General features: G+C 31.4%; 1 protein-coding gene and 1 pseudogene across 1 annotated transcript; one reads left to right on the top strand and one right to left on the bottom strand.

The window, feature by feature from the left end:
• Positions 1-9,930: 9,930 nt before the first annotated feature.
• On the bottom strand, positions 9,931-10,878 carry LOC140035526 (uncharacterized). The gene has a single exon (XM_072076790.1). The coding sequence runs from the start codon at positions 10,876-10,878 to the stop codon at positions 9,931-9,933; it is 948 nt and encodes a 315-aa protein (XP_071932891.1).
• Positions 10,879-12,237: 1,359 nt separating this feature from the next.
• Positions 12,238-15,650, top strand: LOC113726417 (uncharacterized; annotated as a pseudogene).
• The last annotated feature ends 1,546 nt before the right edge of the window (positions 15,651-17,196 follow it).

Raw genomic sequence — 17,196 nt, forward strand, 5'->3', positions numbered from 1 at the left:
CCCGTCCCTACCAAGAGTCAGAGATGGAAAAGACTCGGAACTCAGAAGAGTGGCAAACCTAAAAAGGCTTCAAAAATGTTCCACTCCAACTAACTGCCACATATGCGGCTCTCTAAATTCATAATATTTTGTAGTGCATTCGCTTGGTCCGATGATAGTTTAGTCTCTGTTAATCTTTCTATAGGTCAACAGATCTTTTTGGGTTAGATTTAAGATTATTTTGGTAAATATAATTGGAATTGAAATGAAATTTATTTGTTTTAACTTATAATTTAAAAAATTTATTTTTGAAAATCCAAATTATTCAAAAATAGTAAACTTTTCATCATATTAAGTTTTAAATTAGTCTATTGCATGTCTTATTTTGTACATATATATATATATAAATTATTATTTTTAAAATTTATTGAAACGATATTAAATCGGTCCGATCGATTGAATTTCGACCCTTTCACTTCACCGATTCAATTGACGGTCCGGATTTTAAAACATTGCCTTCAAGCTGGCCCTGTAAAGGAAATCATGATGCTACTCGCTGTTTGACTGGGATAAGGGGTCTTTGCACAAACGAACGGTTGAGATCGAGCGATTTTCCCTTCGGGAGAGTGAAGGAGCTACTACGTATTGTATTACTGCTAATAGTTCATATTAGATCCGGTGCTAAGCAGAATCCTACCACTAACTAGCGTACTGGCTAGTTGGGTCAAAATGACAAAAAAAAACATATAAGCAAATTATCAACTCATTATATAGAACAAATTTAAGTTGACTCCACTGGCTAGATCAAAAGCAGCATAGAAAATTTTGCTCTTTTTTTTTTTATAAAAAATTTAGCACAGGTGAAGTTAGGAATTCTAGATTGAATTCAAATGACTGCATTTAAATTTGAAAATTGGAAAATGAGAAAAAAAAAAAAAGGAGTTAGAGATCAACTTCGCTAAACGGTCAATTCACTACAAACAAGAATGCTATGGTGTTCAAATTAGAAACAAAGTGCAAGAATTTAGTCTGTTTTGGAATTGCAAAGGTTATACGAGGATTGAAGTTTTGGAAATTTGGAGATGTGGTTTTTCTTAATTTTTTTAGCATAAAGAGAGATGATTTCTCCCATTAACTAAATTTAATGCATGTAATTGCTAACATAAGTGCGGATCTTTTTTGAAATCGATGAAATAATTCTTGTTATTTAAATTAATGAAATGATTCTTGCTGTTTTTTAAAAAGGTAATTAATTAGTTAAGCAGCAATATCTACATCAAAGTTAAGCAATAGCTATTCGATTGAGGAGAAGCCGTGTGTCTTATTTTTCTCCTTTTTGTTTTTTCTTTTCTATTTTCGGCTTTCCTTTTTTCATTTTGATTGAGGAGAAGCTTTTTGGCTTTTCGTTTTCTAAGACCCTGTTTGATAATTTAATTTTACACTTTAATGAATTCAGATATTAACATATTTAGAGTTATTTAATAATCAAAACTATAACATTTGAATTTATTAAGCAGTACTGAATTTTTTAAACAAAATTTATTCAAAAAAATAAGTGATAACTTATGATGTACATTCAAATGTATTAAATTTAGTGCTTAGCAATTCACTAACTTAATGGATTTTGATTTCAAATATCGGACTTTCGATTTTAGTTTTTGAACTTCAAACGCACCCTAAGTTTAATTATCCAATCGAGTTAATGGTTCTTTTAGGCAATTTGATCCACGGTCCTTGCGATCATGGGTTTAGCTAGGTTGAGCACTGCTCGTCTGACACATTCGAGCTGTTGCTGGGCCGCGTGTATAAAAAAGTGTCAAGGCTGACTCTGGACCCAATGCTTAGGCCTAGCATTTAAAGCTTCCCGGACACTAGCCATATCTTAGCTGAGCCCGTTTTTAAACTACTCTTTTTTTTTTTTTCGATAGGATAGAATTTCTATAACTTAAGTTAGCCTATTTTAGGGAGAAAGAGGAGGATATTTGATGTGAGTAGAGACTCTATTGAAGCTGATCAATGAAAATCGTCACATATTGTGACAAATTTTGTGGGAGACAAGGCCGTTTTTAAACTACTCAAGCTGAATGATTTCTCTGTAGGTTAATATGTGGTAAATAAGTTAAAAGAGTATACGTGCCTTTGTATATAATGCACAAGCATAAGCAAAGGGTTTGATGTTAAAAAATCGGGAAAATCGTCCAAAACGTCCCTCACATTTTATAAAATAATTTTTTTCGTTCCTCACTTTTAAAAGTGTAATTTTATATCCCTTACATATTCATATCGGTCAAATTTAGTCCCTAACTAGGTTTCCGATCATTTTTTGGCCAGAATCTATCATGTGCAAGGCATGTGATCATTTTTGAATGGTGAATTTGTCAAATTATATTTTACATAATCTGATCTATAGTCCTCCACATTTTATAAAATAAATTTTTTCGTCCCTCACATTTTATAAAATAATTTTGTTCATCTCTCACATTTCACAAAATGAATTTCTCCATCCCTCATATTTCAAAAAATGAATTTTTGATTTCTCACTAATTATGTGTGTGAATACATTTTTTTTTAAACACATGTATATGTCTATTTGATTTTACTTAATAATAATAGCATAAACACATATATGTAATTGGGCCCAACTTGTAGGCTATCTTCTCTTTTTGTATGATTATGATTAATATTTACGAATAGAATCTTAATTTGCATATTCTTATTGTATTTTGACCGAAAATAGCTTTATTGGCCAACTTGACAATGAATGCAAGGGTCCGTTTGGATTAGCTGTTTTTGGAGTTGTTTTTAAAAAACAGGACTGTAGCATTTCGTTTTTCAAATACAAGTCCGTTTGGATTAGTTGTTTTTTGGGTTGTTTTTCAAAAATTATATAAAAAACTTTTACTGTAGATGTTTTATGGATTATTTTTAGATGTATTTTTAAAACATATTTTCGAGTATTTTTATAATGTATAATTTTTAAATTTTTATAACAATATACAATTATACATTTATAAATATTTATAAATAAATATATTTATATAAAAAAATATAAATGTATTATATTATATATAATACATAATATAAATATATTTATAAATATATAAATGTATTAATTATAAATGAATATTGTATAAATTATAATTTATTATTTTTATATTTTTATATTTATATACATTTATGCATTAATAATACATTTATAAATATTTATAAATAAATATATTTATACTTTTAAAAATAAATATATTTATACTTTTAAAAATAAATATATTTATACTTTTATAAATAAATATATTCATATATTTATATATAAATGTTTAAATGTATATTACTATAAATATATAAATTATAAATGAATATTATAATTTATAATTTATATTTTTTATGTTTTTATATTTATATACGTTTATGCATTTATAATACAATTATAAATATTTATAAATAAATATATTTAGATATTTATGAATAAATATATTTATATATTATTATAAATAAGTAAGTGTATTATATATATAAATAAATTTATATATTATATATAAATAAATAAGTGTATTATATTTATGTATTTATTATATATTATATTTATAAATAAATATATAAATGTATTATAAGTGTATTATATTATATATAATACATAACATAAATATATTTATAAATGTATAAATGTATTATTATAAATGTGTATAAATTATAAATGAATATTATATATATATGTATATTATAATTTATAATTTATAATTTTTATGTTTTTATATTTATATACATTTATGCATTTATAATACAATTATAAATATTTATAAATAAATGTATTTATATATTATGTATAAATAAATAAGTGTATTATATTTATAAATAAATTTATATATTATATATAAATAAATAAGTGTATTATATTTATTTATCATATATTATATTTATAAATAAATATATAAATGTATTACAAGTGTATTATATTATATATAATACATAATATAAATATATTTATAAATGTATAAATGTATATTATTATAAATGTGTATAAATTATAAATGAATATTATATAAATGTATAAAATAATATATTATAAATATATATTAATACTATGCATAAATGTATTAATGTAATAAATATAAATGTATAAATTTATTAATATTATGTATAAAGTTATAATTAATATTATGTATATTAATATAAATGTATAAATGTATTATATTATATATAATACATAATATAAGTGTATATTATAAATATACATAAATATATATATTATGTTTAAATGTACATTTTTATAAATGTTCAATATATATATTATATATTATGTATATATTAAATATATATAATATATAACATTTATATAAATGTATAATAACACATTTATAATATATATAATATATAATATTTATATAAATATATAAAAATATATTTTATATAAAATAAAATATTTATAATATGTATAAATAAATATATTTAAATTAATACAATATATATATATATATCCTATACATAATTGAAATATATAAATTGAAATAAACATATTAAATATGTATTTGGAGTTATTTTTGATATATTGTTTGGATATGGTGTTTTTGGAGTTGTTTTTGAAATACACATTTACTGTAGCATTTGGATTGTGAAAAACAGTTTTTCAAAAACAAGTCCAAAAACAAGAATCCAAACGGACCGCAAGATTTTTTACTAGCTAATACCAAATGAAATCAAATGATCACATATAATATATGGTATTCATATTGTTGAGTGAAATCAAATAAACACATACATATATTTATGCTATTCGTATTATTAAGCAAAATTAAATAGACATATACATGTGTTTAAACAAAATGTAGTCACACACACACACACACACACAATATATATATAATTTTTTTTTAGGGTTTCCCTTACACACATAATTAGTGAGGGATGAAAATATTCATTTTTTAAAATGTGAGGAATGGAGAAATTCATTTTGTGAAATATGAGGGATGAAAAAATCATTTTATAAAATGTGAGGGACGAAAAAATTTGTTTTATAAAATGTGGAGGACTATAGATTAGATTATGCAAAATATAATTTAACAAATTTACCCTTTGAAAATGATCAGGTGCCTTGCACGTGATGGATTCCGGCTAAAAAATGATCGAAAACCTAATTAAGGACTAAATTTGACCGATGTGAATATGTAAGGGACATAAAATTACACTTTTAAAAGTGAGGGACGAAAAAAGTCATTTTACAAAATGTAAGGGACGTTTTGGACGATTTTCCCTAAAAAATCTATGGGTTTGTTTGGATTGTGAATTATTAGAGATATTTTTACTGTAGCGTTTTTTGTGATGTGATGTATGTGAGATAAAAAGGTAATTGAGAAGATAAAAAGGTGTGTTGGAAATTGTAATGATGATTTAAGCAAATATATTTTGACAAATAAACAGATGTGTTGGAAATTGTAATGATGTTATTTCCATTTTATCCTCGCATGATGGAGTAATATGTCTTTCTATATATAATGCATGAGTAGTAGATTTGGTGTTTAAAAAAATTTTGTCATTATTTGTTATTCTAATTTTATCCTTGCATAGTGAAATAATATATAACTATATTATGTTCCATGCTCTAATATTTACACAAGTGTTGCTTTCATACTTATTTGCTACTCATGCTCCATACTTCGACGTTTACGTAATTGCTGGTATAATATTTAAATACTATTACCCACCTTTACACAGCTACTGCGACTATTTTTATCCATATCACCATATTCATTTCAAGTCTATCTACCAATTTTAATAAAGAAATAGAAAATTCCATTACCATATAATTAATTTCTTTGCTATAACTAATTTGTTATTTTATATTTTGCAATTTTATTTTTTCCTAAAATAAGCATATAGATCGAGTGTTGTTATAAAACTAATCAAATAAGCTACTATAATATCAAGTGAAATATTGGAGAAAGAAGTAGAGAAATGGAGAGTAATATTCTTATATTCCAATAAGATACAAAAGTCATACCAAAGGGTTTCAATGTACCTCTATATATAGGCACTACAAGATTAAAGGTACATAAATCCTATTAAACATCCACTATTACAATAATATGAAAAAACCTATGAAACGGTTTCTCCACTACATGAATGGATTTATGAATTGTAACTTCTATACATAAGTAGCCATAAAATCATGAATTAATCCCCTTGGGAATACAAAGGGACATCCACATTTTTGTTATTTCATAACACTCCCCCTTGGATGTCCATTACACAAAGAATATGCCTCGTTAAAACCTTACTAGGGAAAAACCCAGTGGGACCAAAAACCCTAGTGAAGGAAAAAGAGTACACTATTCTTGTGTAATAATTTCTCCCCCTGATGCAAACGTCATTTGAGATCTTTTAATCGTTGCATTCCAATACTCTTCACCAATTTCTCAAATGTCGCAGTTGGTAATGCCTTGGTAAATAAATCGGCCAGATTATTATCTGATCGGATTTGTTGCACATCAATTTCACTATTCTTTTGCAAATCATGAGTAAAAAAGAATTTTGGTGAAATATGTTTCGTCCTATCTCCTTTAATATATCCTCCTTTCAATTGAGCTATACAAGCTGCATTATCTTCATATAATATAGTTGGAGGATTTTCTTTTCCGGAGGATAACCCACAATTCTTCCGGATATAGTGGGTCATTGATCTTAACCAAACACATTCTCGACTGGCTTCATGAATTGCTATTATTTCAGCATGATTCGATGAAGTGGCGGCTAGTGATTGCTTTGTAGATCGCCAAGAAATGGCTGTGCCTCCATATGTAAATAAATAACCAGTCTGAGACCTTGCTTTATGCGGGTCGGATAAATACCCAGCATCAGCATAACCAACCAATTCAGGTTTGGATTTATTTGAATAAAATAAACCAAGATCTATTGTTCCTTGGAGATAGCGAAAAATATGTTTAATACCATTCCAATGTCGTCTTGTGGGCGAGGAACTAAATCTTGCTAATAAATTTACTGCAAATGATATATCAGGCCTTGTACAATTAGCAAGATACATTAGTGCACCAATTGCACTAAGATATGGTACTTCAGGACCAAGTATCTCTTCATTTTCTTCTCGTGGTCTAAAAGGATCCTTATTAGGATCTAATGATCTGACAACCATTGGGGTACTCAATGTATGTGCTTTGTCCATATAAAATCGCTTTAATACCTTCCGGGTATAAGCAGTTTGGTGGACAAAAATGCCACCTTTCAAATGCTCAATTTGTAAACCAAGGCAGAATTTTGTCTTTCCAAAATCTTTGATCTCAAATTCTTTCTTCAAATATTCAACACTATTTTGAATCTCTTCAAGAGTTCCAATTAAATTTAGATCATCAACATATACCGCAATTATCACAAAATTTGATCCATTTTTCTTGATAAAAACACATGGACATATTGGATCATTGGTATAACCTTCTTTTGTCAGACATTCATTGAGACGGTTATACCACATACGTCCAGATTGTTTGAGCCCATACAGAGACTTTTGTAATTTAATAGAATAAATATTTTTAGGATTTGATTTGCATGCTTCAGGCATGTTGAATCCTTCGGAAATTCTCATATAAATATCATTTTCAAGATTCCCATATAAATATGCAGTAACGACGTCCATTAGACGCATATCTAATTTTTCATGTACTGCAAAACTCACAAGATATCTAAATGTGATAGCATCCACTACAGGTGAATACGTTTCATCATAATCAAATCCAGGCCTTTGTGAAAATCCTTGGGCTACAAGTCTTGCTTTATATCTCACAATTTCATTTTTCTCATTTCTTTTTCTCACAAATACCCATTTATATCCTACTGGCTTTACACCTTCAGGTGTTTGGACTACAGGTCCAAAAACTTTTCTTTTAGCCAGTGAGTCCAATTCAGATTGGATCGCATCTTTCCATTTTGGCCAATCATTTCTACCTCGACATTCATCAACCGATCTAAGCTCATGATCCTCGTCCTCTGCCATAATATCAAGTGCTATATTATATGCGAAAATATTATCAATAATTATTTCTTTTCGGTTCCAACTTTTTCTTGAAGTGATAAAATTTATTGAATTTTCTATAGTTTCATTCTCTTCAAGAATTGGCTCTTTAGGAGCAACCTCTTCAGGAGGTTGAATTTTGTCACTAATTGTTGATTCATCTATTTCTCTTTTCTTTCGAGGATTTTTATCTTTGGAACCAAGAGGTCTCCCACGCTTCAGGCGTGCTTTAGACTCATTAGCACTTGTGATTTGTTCTTCAGGGACATCAATTTTAATCGGAGCATTTTCAGCAGGAATATGTGATTTAGTAACTCTTTTGGAGTCATTAAATGCATCCGGTAATTGATTTGCAATTTTTTGCAAATGTATAATCCTTTGAACTTCTAATTCACATTCTTTAGTACGAGAATCAAGGAAATTCAATGATATTTTCCAAGTGATTTCCTTTTTCGGTTGATTTTTATCTCCCCCTAATGTCGAAAAATGTGACTCGTCAAAATGACAATCTGCAAATCTCGCAGTAAATAAATCACCTGTTAATGGTTCCATATACTTAATGATTGAAGGTGATTCATATCCGACATATATCCCCAATCTTCTTTGTAGGCCCAATTTACGACGTTGGGGCGGTGCAATTGGAACATACACCGCACAACCAAATATTCGTAAATGAGAAATATTTGGCTCATAACCAAAAGTTAATTGTAGGGGAGAATAAGTGTGATAACTTGTCGGACTAATTCTCACAAGTGTTGCTGCATGTAAAATAGCATGTCCCCAAGCAGATGAAGGAAGTTTAGACCTCATCAACAATGGTCTAGCAATTAATTGTAGCCGTTTAATAAGTGATTCGGCTAGACCATTTTGTGTGTGAACATAGGCTACAGGATGTTCAACAGTTATTCCAATAGACATACAATAATCGTCAAAAGCATGTGACGAATATTCACCAGCATTATCTAGACGAATTTTCTTTATTGGAAAATCTGGAAATTGTGCTCGCAATTTAATTATTTGACCAAGCAATCTCGCAAATGCCAAGTTGCGAGTAGATAATAAACATACATGTGACCATCTAGTTGATGCATCAATTAGCACCATAAAATATCGAAATGGTCCACATGGTGGATCTACAGGCCCACATATATCACCATGAATTCGTTCTAGAAATGCAGGGGATTCAGTCCCAACTTTAACTTGTGATGGTCTAATAATTAATTTCCCTTGAGAACAAGCAACACAAGAGAATTCATTGGCTTTTAATACTTTTTTATTTTTCAATGAGTGGCCATGTGAATTCTCAATTATTCGTCTCATCATTATAGATCCAAGATGTCCGAGACGATCATGCCAAATTATAAAATCATCGGGATGAGTAGACTTCTGGTCTACTAGGTGATAAATTTCAATTGCACTAATTTGTGCATAATATAACCCAGAAGAAAAAGAAGGTAATTTTTCTACTTCGCATTTTTTCCCATAAATGATACTTGTGATTAATAAAAATTCACCATTTGTCTCAGTCATTGTCTCGATATGATATCCATTTTCGCGGATATCTTTAAAACTCAATAAGTTTCTTCGAGACTTGGGAGAGAATAGTGCATTATTTACAATAATTTTAGTCCCTTCAGGGAGAAATATAGTGGCTCTTCCGGAGCTTTCAATCAATTTTGCACTACCACTAATGGTATTAACATTTGTCTCTCCCATTTTCAAACAAGAAAAATATTTTTTATTTTTCAATATGGTGTGCGTAGTAGCACTATCAATGAGACAAATATCATCATCACCATTATTTAATTCCAAATATTTGACATCCATTTCTTCTTCAGGAAGAAAATTTCAAACAAAAATAAATATTAATAAAGATGCGAAAAAAATATTCAATGGAAAGGAAATTACATGAAAGATATAAAGCATCATAAAAATATCTAAATAATCATGGGATATTTGTTGACATCTTCAGGATGTTCAAAAAAATCAGCAACATCGAGGTGTGTCATGTCAGCATCATCACCATCATCATAGTCATTCTTTTGATCAATGAAATTTGTCTCAACACCTTTGTCTTTCTTTTTCAATGATGCTTGATAGAGGTCAACAAGATGTTCGGCCGTACGACAGGTACGAGACCAATGACCTTCCATACCACACCGGTAGCATTTTTCTTCATAAACTTTCTTTTCTCCATTTTTCTGATCGTAGTTATTTTCCCTCATTTGGGAAACATTTTGTTGCTTGCCCCGGTTAAAATTTTCACGGGGCACACATTTACTACGATCACGTCCACGGTCACGCCCACGTCCGCGGCCTCCTCCACGGCCACCTCTACGGCCACGTCCACGACCTCGACCAGAATTTTGAAATTGGGTCGCATTCGCTTCAGGGAATGGACTTGCACCAGTTGGTCGGAACTCATGATTTTTCAGCAACAATTCATTGTTTTGTTCAGCTAAGAGAAGACATGCAATAAGTTCAGAATATTTTTTAAACCCCTTCTCTCGATATTGCTGCTGCAGGAGCATGTTAGAGACATGAAAAGTAGAAAATGTTTTTTCTAACATATCTTCATCAGTGACTTTTTCGCCACATAATGATAATTGAGAAGTGATTCTGAACATGGCTGAATTATATTCGTTGATAGATTTAAAATCTTGCAGCCGTAAGTGAAGCCAATCATATCGGGCTTTTGGAAGAACGACCAACTTCAGGTGGTCGAATCTTTCTTTCAAATCTCGCCAAAGGACAAGAGGATCTTTAACAGTAAGATATTCTGATTTTAATCCTTCATCTAAATGATGACGAAGAAAAATCATAGCTTTGGCACGGTCTTGGTTTGAGGATTCATTTTTTTCCACAATAGTATTACCAAGACCCATTGCCTCAAGATGGATTTCAACATCCAATACCCATGATAAATAATTTTTTCCAGAAATATCAAGAGGTACAAACTCTTGTTTTGTAAGATTAGCCATAAGAAATTGAAATAAGATTTTGACTTAGAAATTTACCTCAAAAGTCACTTGAAGAAATACGGGCAGAATTTCGGCAAAATCTTGTACTTCACTTTTGCTCAAAGTAGCGCCTTCGTTTTCGCCTTTGCTCAAAAGAAGAGCTTTCGTGCTGATAACGTGTTATAAAACTAATCAAATAAGCTACTATAATATCAAGTGAAATATTGGAGAAAGAAGTAGAGAAATGGAGAGTAATATTCTTATATTCCAATAAGATACAAAAGTCATACCAAAGGGTTTCAATGTACCTCTATATATAGGCACTACAAGATTAAAGGTACATAAATCCTATTAAACATCCACTATTACAATAATATGAAGAAACCTATGAAACGGTTTCTCCACTACATGAATGGATTTATGAATTGTAACTTCTATACATAAGTAGCCATAAAATCATGAATTAATCCCCTTGGGAATACAAATGGACATCCACATTTTTGTTATTTCATAACAAGTGTGCCTTACCTACTAGTTTTTTTTTTTTTGTTGGTGCTTTTGTGCATCTTAACTTTGAGTGTCACAATTGTAAGTGTTTATTGTTTTCATTGGAAAGAGAATGACAAAAGTCGTCTAGTCCTTATTATTTAAGTACTCTTTTTTTATAGGACTATTTAAGTGTTTCAAGTCTTTTAGTTACAATGATGTGTATTACATATAGGAGACGGATGGGTTGGATGCTCAGAAGAGAAAGTATAAATGAAAGATATCAAGTTTGATTTTTCCAATTTACATTTAAAAAAACTAAAAAAAAAGATGTGTATCATACATAAGTCATGTAATTATACACGCCTGAACTTTTGGAGAAATAGCCTATTATAATTCATTTATTTTCTCATTCCAAGAATTTTCTTGCTAATTAATCAAAAAAAAGAGAATGGAATACACCATAGGTCTTAATTATAAGTCAAGTTTTTATAGTATTTTTCTTTCTTTCTTTCTTTTTTTTTTTTGTTGAGAAACACTCAATGGTCAAACGTAAATTGGTGTGTTTTTTTTTTTGCTTTCCTAGCGTCAATTGACCGCATTCCTCCTGCCAAGGATGGCACGTCATCAGATAAGACTAAACACGCGAACGGAATGACGAAACGACACCGTCAGAGTCAAAATTCTGAAATTTATCATCAGATAAAACTAAAGACGCGACGGTAATGACGATTACGACGCTGTGAAAGTCAAAATTCTGAAATTTATTTTTATTTTTTACTTTTTTGGGCACCGCGGGCCCGGGGGTTCCCAGTGCGTGGACGGCAGGATAATGGATTTGCTTAAAAGGAGCACGTGGTGGATATGGTCTGAGCTGGCAAATGGCCATCCTCCCCACACGGCCAATCCAATCCTCCGCCACCACCAACCACCAACTCAGAGACGGAGAAGAGGCCCTTAGGCGCCGCGTCCTGGCCTGCCAACAAATCCACCCAACAGTCTATTGTTCTCTCTCATCAACTTAATCATCTTATCATCTTATTTTGTTGATTTTCTGCGGGTTCGGATTTCGACTAGGACTTAGGGTTTGGGAAGCTCCGAAAGAAATGTTAAGCAAGCAGGGGGAAGAAGGAGGAGCAGGGGGAAGGTTTTACTGGGTAAAAGGTGAACAAGAGTCCGGCTGTGTTAAAAAGAGCAGAGGAATTGTGGTTGTGTTTGCGTGGTGGGGCTCAATTCAGGAAACCCAATTGAAGGATTTCACTGATCTCTACTCCTCTCTGGGTTGGAATTCTCTCGTTTGCCTCGCCCATTTTCTTAATCCGTAAGCTCAACCTTTTTTTTAACTCTCTTTCAACTTTACCATTTAGTTTTGAATTACTAGTTACTGCTACCGTACGATACATATCTATCGGAAAAAGTTACTACTGCAGTGTCAATATTACCACTATATCATCATTACTTTATGGGTCATCTCTATTAATTGTATTTTCTTCTCTCTCTGGTTTACAGATTCACCCCTGAGAGGGCCACATCGCTAGCATTTTGTATTGTTAGTCAGCTTGTTGAGGTCAGCTTCTCGTCCCTTCTTTTAACTTAGTTCATCTTTGTTCCTCCACTTGGATTGTATGCCATCAATTGGGTTATTTGTGGTTTGTTTGATGTGTGAAACATGTGTGTACTGAATGATTAGATGAGATTCATGCTGTTGTTTAATCATTTAAAATAAGGTTTCATGTTATCTAAATTCAGTAGTTTGTATGAATTTGGTGGAGCACTCTTTTTTTCAGGTGAAACCTGATGCTTTCCATAAGTATTTTTGCTCAACCTGTTCTTCTTCTTGTTGTTACTAACTCAATATATGGTGCTATTATGGAAACTGATAATTTAAGTTTGTTTTGAATGCAAGATAGTGTGAACTTGTTTCATTTCTGCATACTTTGTTCACCGGGAGAATATATTTCTGCACAAATGTAGGAGCTAAGGTCAAAGCCATGTCCTATAGTCCTTGCTTCTCTTTCTGGTGGTTCACAAGCTTGCTTGTATAAGGTCTTTCAGGTATACATACTGAGGTTAACTATGCTGTATAATGCGGTCCTGGTGCTAAGATTTTCTCCTCTACTTTTGCCACTTCTGTATAACTTATTTAAACATTACGCAGATTATTGATGGAGGATGTGAAGTCCAGCTCAATTTGGTATAGTTCTTATCTGTATCTGCTTTATACTGTACATCATGGATTTTGTGTATCTTGAAAGGTCAGCGTCTGTTCGGCTTACTGAGTAATTGCTTATAATCTGAAGAATGACAGTAGATTGGTTAGAAGTTGCATCTCGGGTTAAATCTACGACTCTGGTCCTGTTGATGTTACCAGTGACTTAGGTGCAAGATTTTCTGTACACCCCACTGTCCTGAAGATGCCTGGTTCTGCTAAGCTTGTGTCCTTTGTTGCAAAAGGTGTCACTTCTGGACTGGATGCTCTATTCATCACAAAATTTGGATCCCAGCAGACAGATTACTGGCAGAGTCTTTATTCCTCAGTTGTATGTTTCTTGTTTAACTTTGATGTCTGCAAGTTGTGAATTCATGGGTTTTTACCTGACATTGTTAATGGGTTATTGTTCACAGAGCTTGGGTGCCCCTTTTCTCGTGCTATGCTCAGACTGTGATGATCTTGCTCCATACCCCATTATATGCAACTTTTCTCAGCGTTTACGAGATGCTGGAGGTGCTGTAGAAATCGTGAAGTGGAAAAATTCCCCTCATGTTGGTTGGTCTTAAACTATCTACTGAGATGTAATTTTTTAGTTTCAGATTTGAGCACTTAATATGTTTATTTCCATTGTTTTGCACTAGCTTCCTGCCTTCATCAAGCTTGTTACTATAAAAAGTATAGATTTTATGTGCTGTATGCTGTATTGCAGTTACACATGTTTGACATTTTTGCTTATCATTGACATGCACCGTGTTTGCTGGCAAATATTACCTTGTAGAGTTTCTTTACCTGCTCCTAGTTCCAGTTAACCTCTAGATTTGAGCGCTTTTAATGGTAGTTTATTTAAACTGTGCTGACCCTGTTAATCTCATTACAGGTCATTACAGTAGCTATCCAATTCAGTACAGAGCTGCTGTAGCAGAGTTGCTTGAGAGATCAAATTCCATATTCTTTCATAAAATCCAGAGACTTGGAGAGCAAATTGGCACTGACTTGGGCGGTATGCCTGGTGAAATATCTGATTTGATATGTGATCTCCAAAATGCAGCTGTTAATTCAAATCAAAGCCTTAGAAGAGTTGCAGTTGGACCAGAAGACCACTTCTTCTTACCAAGTTCAATGGAACATGACAATTTTAGAGACTCGCGCTCTTCTCAAGAGGATAGGAAGGAAAAATTACCATCTGATACAAACCCTAGGATGGATGCACATGGTGTTCTTGGCCAAATCCTCTTTGATGCGTGTGTCCCGAAAAACATTGAAGGTTGGGATATCAAATTTTCTGGTGCCTTGAACGGCCAGCCATTTGCTTCTGCTTCTAGGCGTTCACCCTTGAAGGCTATCAAATTTATAGGTCGTTCAAGATTGTGACCAGGTCTGATATGAGTTGACGTATTTGAGGTAAATTTTCTAATTATGTTTAGTAAACTGCATTCTTTAGATAAGAATGGCATGTCTCTGAGAAATAAAGTTGCATAAGAGGTGATTTTGCCAAGGATTGAGCGACAAATCCGTTTGTCGGGTACTTTGTAGTGTGAGGGGTATATATGCCTGTGATACTGTCAACTATGTATATTGGTGATTAAAAATGACAAATCTTTTAGTAGCTGCTGAAAGCATATGGCTCTGAGCGAAGGAAGGGTAGAAGGGGGTGTCCTTTCATCTTTCTGTGACACGCTTAAAAAGCCATTGTAACCTGTATTGCTATGGCATGTTCAATAGGAGTTCGAAGCTATGGGTGCCTGCAGAGCACGTGATGGAAGATAACGAGCCTACTTTTGTAAATAGTGTTAATATATGAGGTTTTTTTTGGAAGGAGTGTTAATATGTGAGTTGAAAGACGGAATTACTTAACTGTTACAAGCGTATTAACCCTGGTTTTTTGTTTAATTTGTTATTAGCATGTTATTAAGTCCTGCTTTTCCTTTTTTATTCCTTCTTGTCCAACATGTAACACAAGAAAGAAAGCGGAGGGAAGTGACCTTTTCACATTGTTCGACTTTGTGGTCCATGTTTTCTGCATTTGGAAATTGTGTTCGATTTCATAGTCAATGTCTTTTGCAGAACTATTGTCAAGGAAAATAATGTGCTTGGAAAAAATGTAAATACTTATCGGTAGTAATAATCATTTCCTTGTATTTTCCGTTGGAAAAAAAAAAAAAAAAAAAACAGATGACCTTTGGTCATTAATTCACTCACTCAATAGAATGCAATACAACCTTGACATTTAGATTAGGAATATCCCTTGATCTTCTACGAAATTGTAGCCCTGGGCCATCAATTTAAACATTACCTTGTAGTATCTCTCTTCTTTTCGTGTGTAAAAATATATTTGAAGTCATAGTTTTTTCTTTTTTCATTTTAAACAGCTATTCCATTCGAATAATAAGAACCGTACAAAGGACCAGGTTGTTTGGAGAGTTTTTTTTTTTTTTTTTTGTCTTTAAAATTATTGTAGCATTTTTTAGAATGTGACGTATGTGGGGTAAAGAAGTGACTGAGAACTGTGTAAGAAAGATATTCATGAAAAATGAAAAAATTTTCCCTTAAAACTAGCAATTCAAACAAAAAACTTCTAATGCAATTGTGGGGCATAGAACATTAAATAACTTTGTGGGGGAAATTCCAAAATTACCATGGCTTATTATTTTGAGAAAAAGCGATTTACAGCTACAATTCTTATTGAAAATTGAATTTTGACAGGTAGATTGTCAATCATTAGGTTTTCTTTTTCTTTTTCTTTTCTGAAAAATCTTAATAATTAGTTGGATAGGCCTCGAACGCCTAATGAGGTCATTATTCAAGTGATCATTAACTCGACATGGATCATTTACTACAACTGACATGACTAAATTATTCTCGCTTAATTCGCAGACCATGGTAAGTTATTTTCAATAATAGATATCTCGCAGCTTTGGTTTGCCTAATTAAGTTAGTAAGAAATAGTGTATTTCTAAACTCATCTGTTGATTACAAAGTAGACTTTTTAACCAAGCGTCCAGTGTATTTCAAAGTACATCACCAAATTTACCATATGAATGTAGAGACTCACACTTATTGCACCCGTGAATTTAGACACTTTCCCAACTTAATATTACTCTTATAAAAAAAAAAAAAAAAAACTAACTTTTAAAGCCCATCATAATGATGTCTTGTTACAAATTTTATTTTGGTTCAGACTAGTGAATAAGATTGTGTCGCTTACTAAATATATATTTAGTGCAATCCAAATAATTTCTCGTGGTCCTTATTTGGTCCATTTGGCAGTATTATATTGGTCAAAAATCAATTATTTAGCTTTCCAAGTAATTAGTCGTGATTGATATATATATATATATATATATATATTAAAAAAATCGTTTAAAAGGTCTCTCACATTTCATTAAAATGAAAATTTTTATCTTTATTTTTAAATATTAACATTACATCTCCTATAAATTAAAGTTGACAAACTTTGGTCTCAACATAATTTTTCAACAACTTTTTAGTCTGATATTATCACGTAACCCACATGCAATAATTTTTATACATAGAAATATCATATC

Source organism: Coffea arabica, chromosome 2c (assembly GCF_036785885.1).
Source record: "Coffea arabica cultivar ET-39 chromosome 2c, Coffea Arabica ET-39 HiFi, whole genome shotgun sequence".
NCBI lineage: Eukaryota > Viridiplantae > Streptophyta > Magnoliopsida > Gentianales > Rubiaceae > Coffea > Coffea arabica.

What these genes read in the sequence shown, in the direction of transcription:
- LOC140035526 (XM_072076790.1), bottom strand. Translation starts at nt 10,878, where the DNA reads ATGGGTCTTGGTAATACTATTGTGGAAAAAAATGAATCCTCAAACCAA.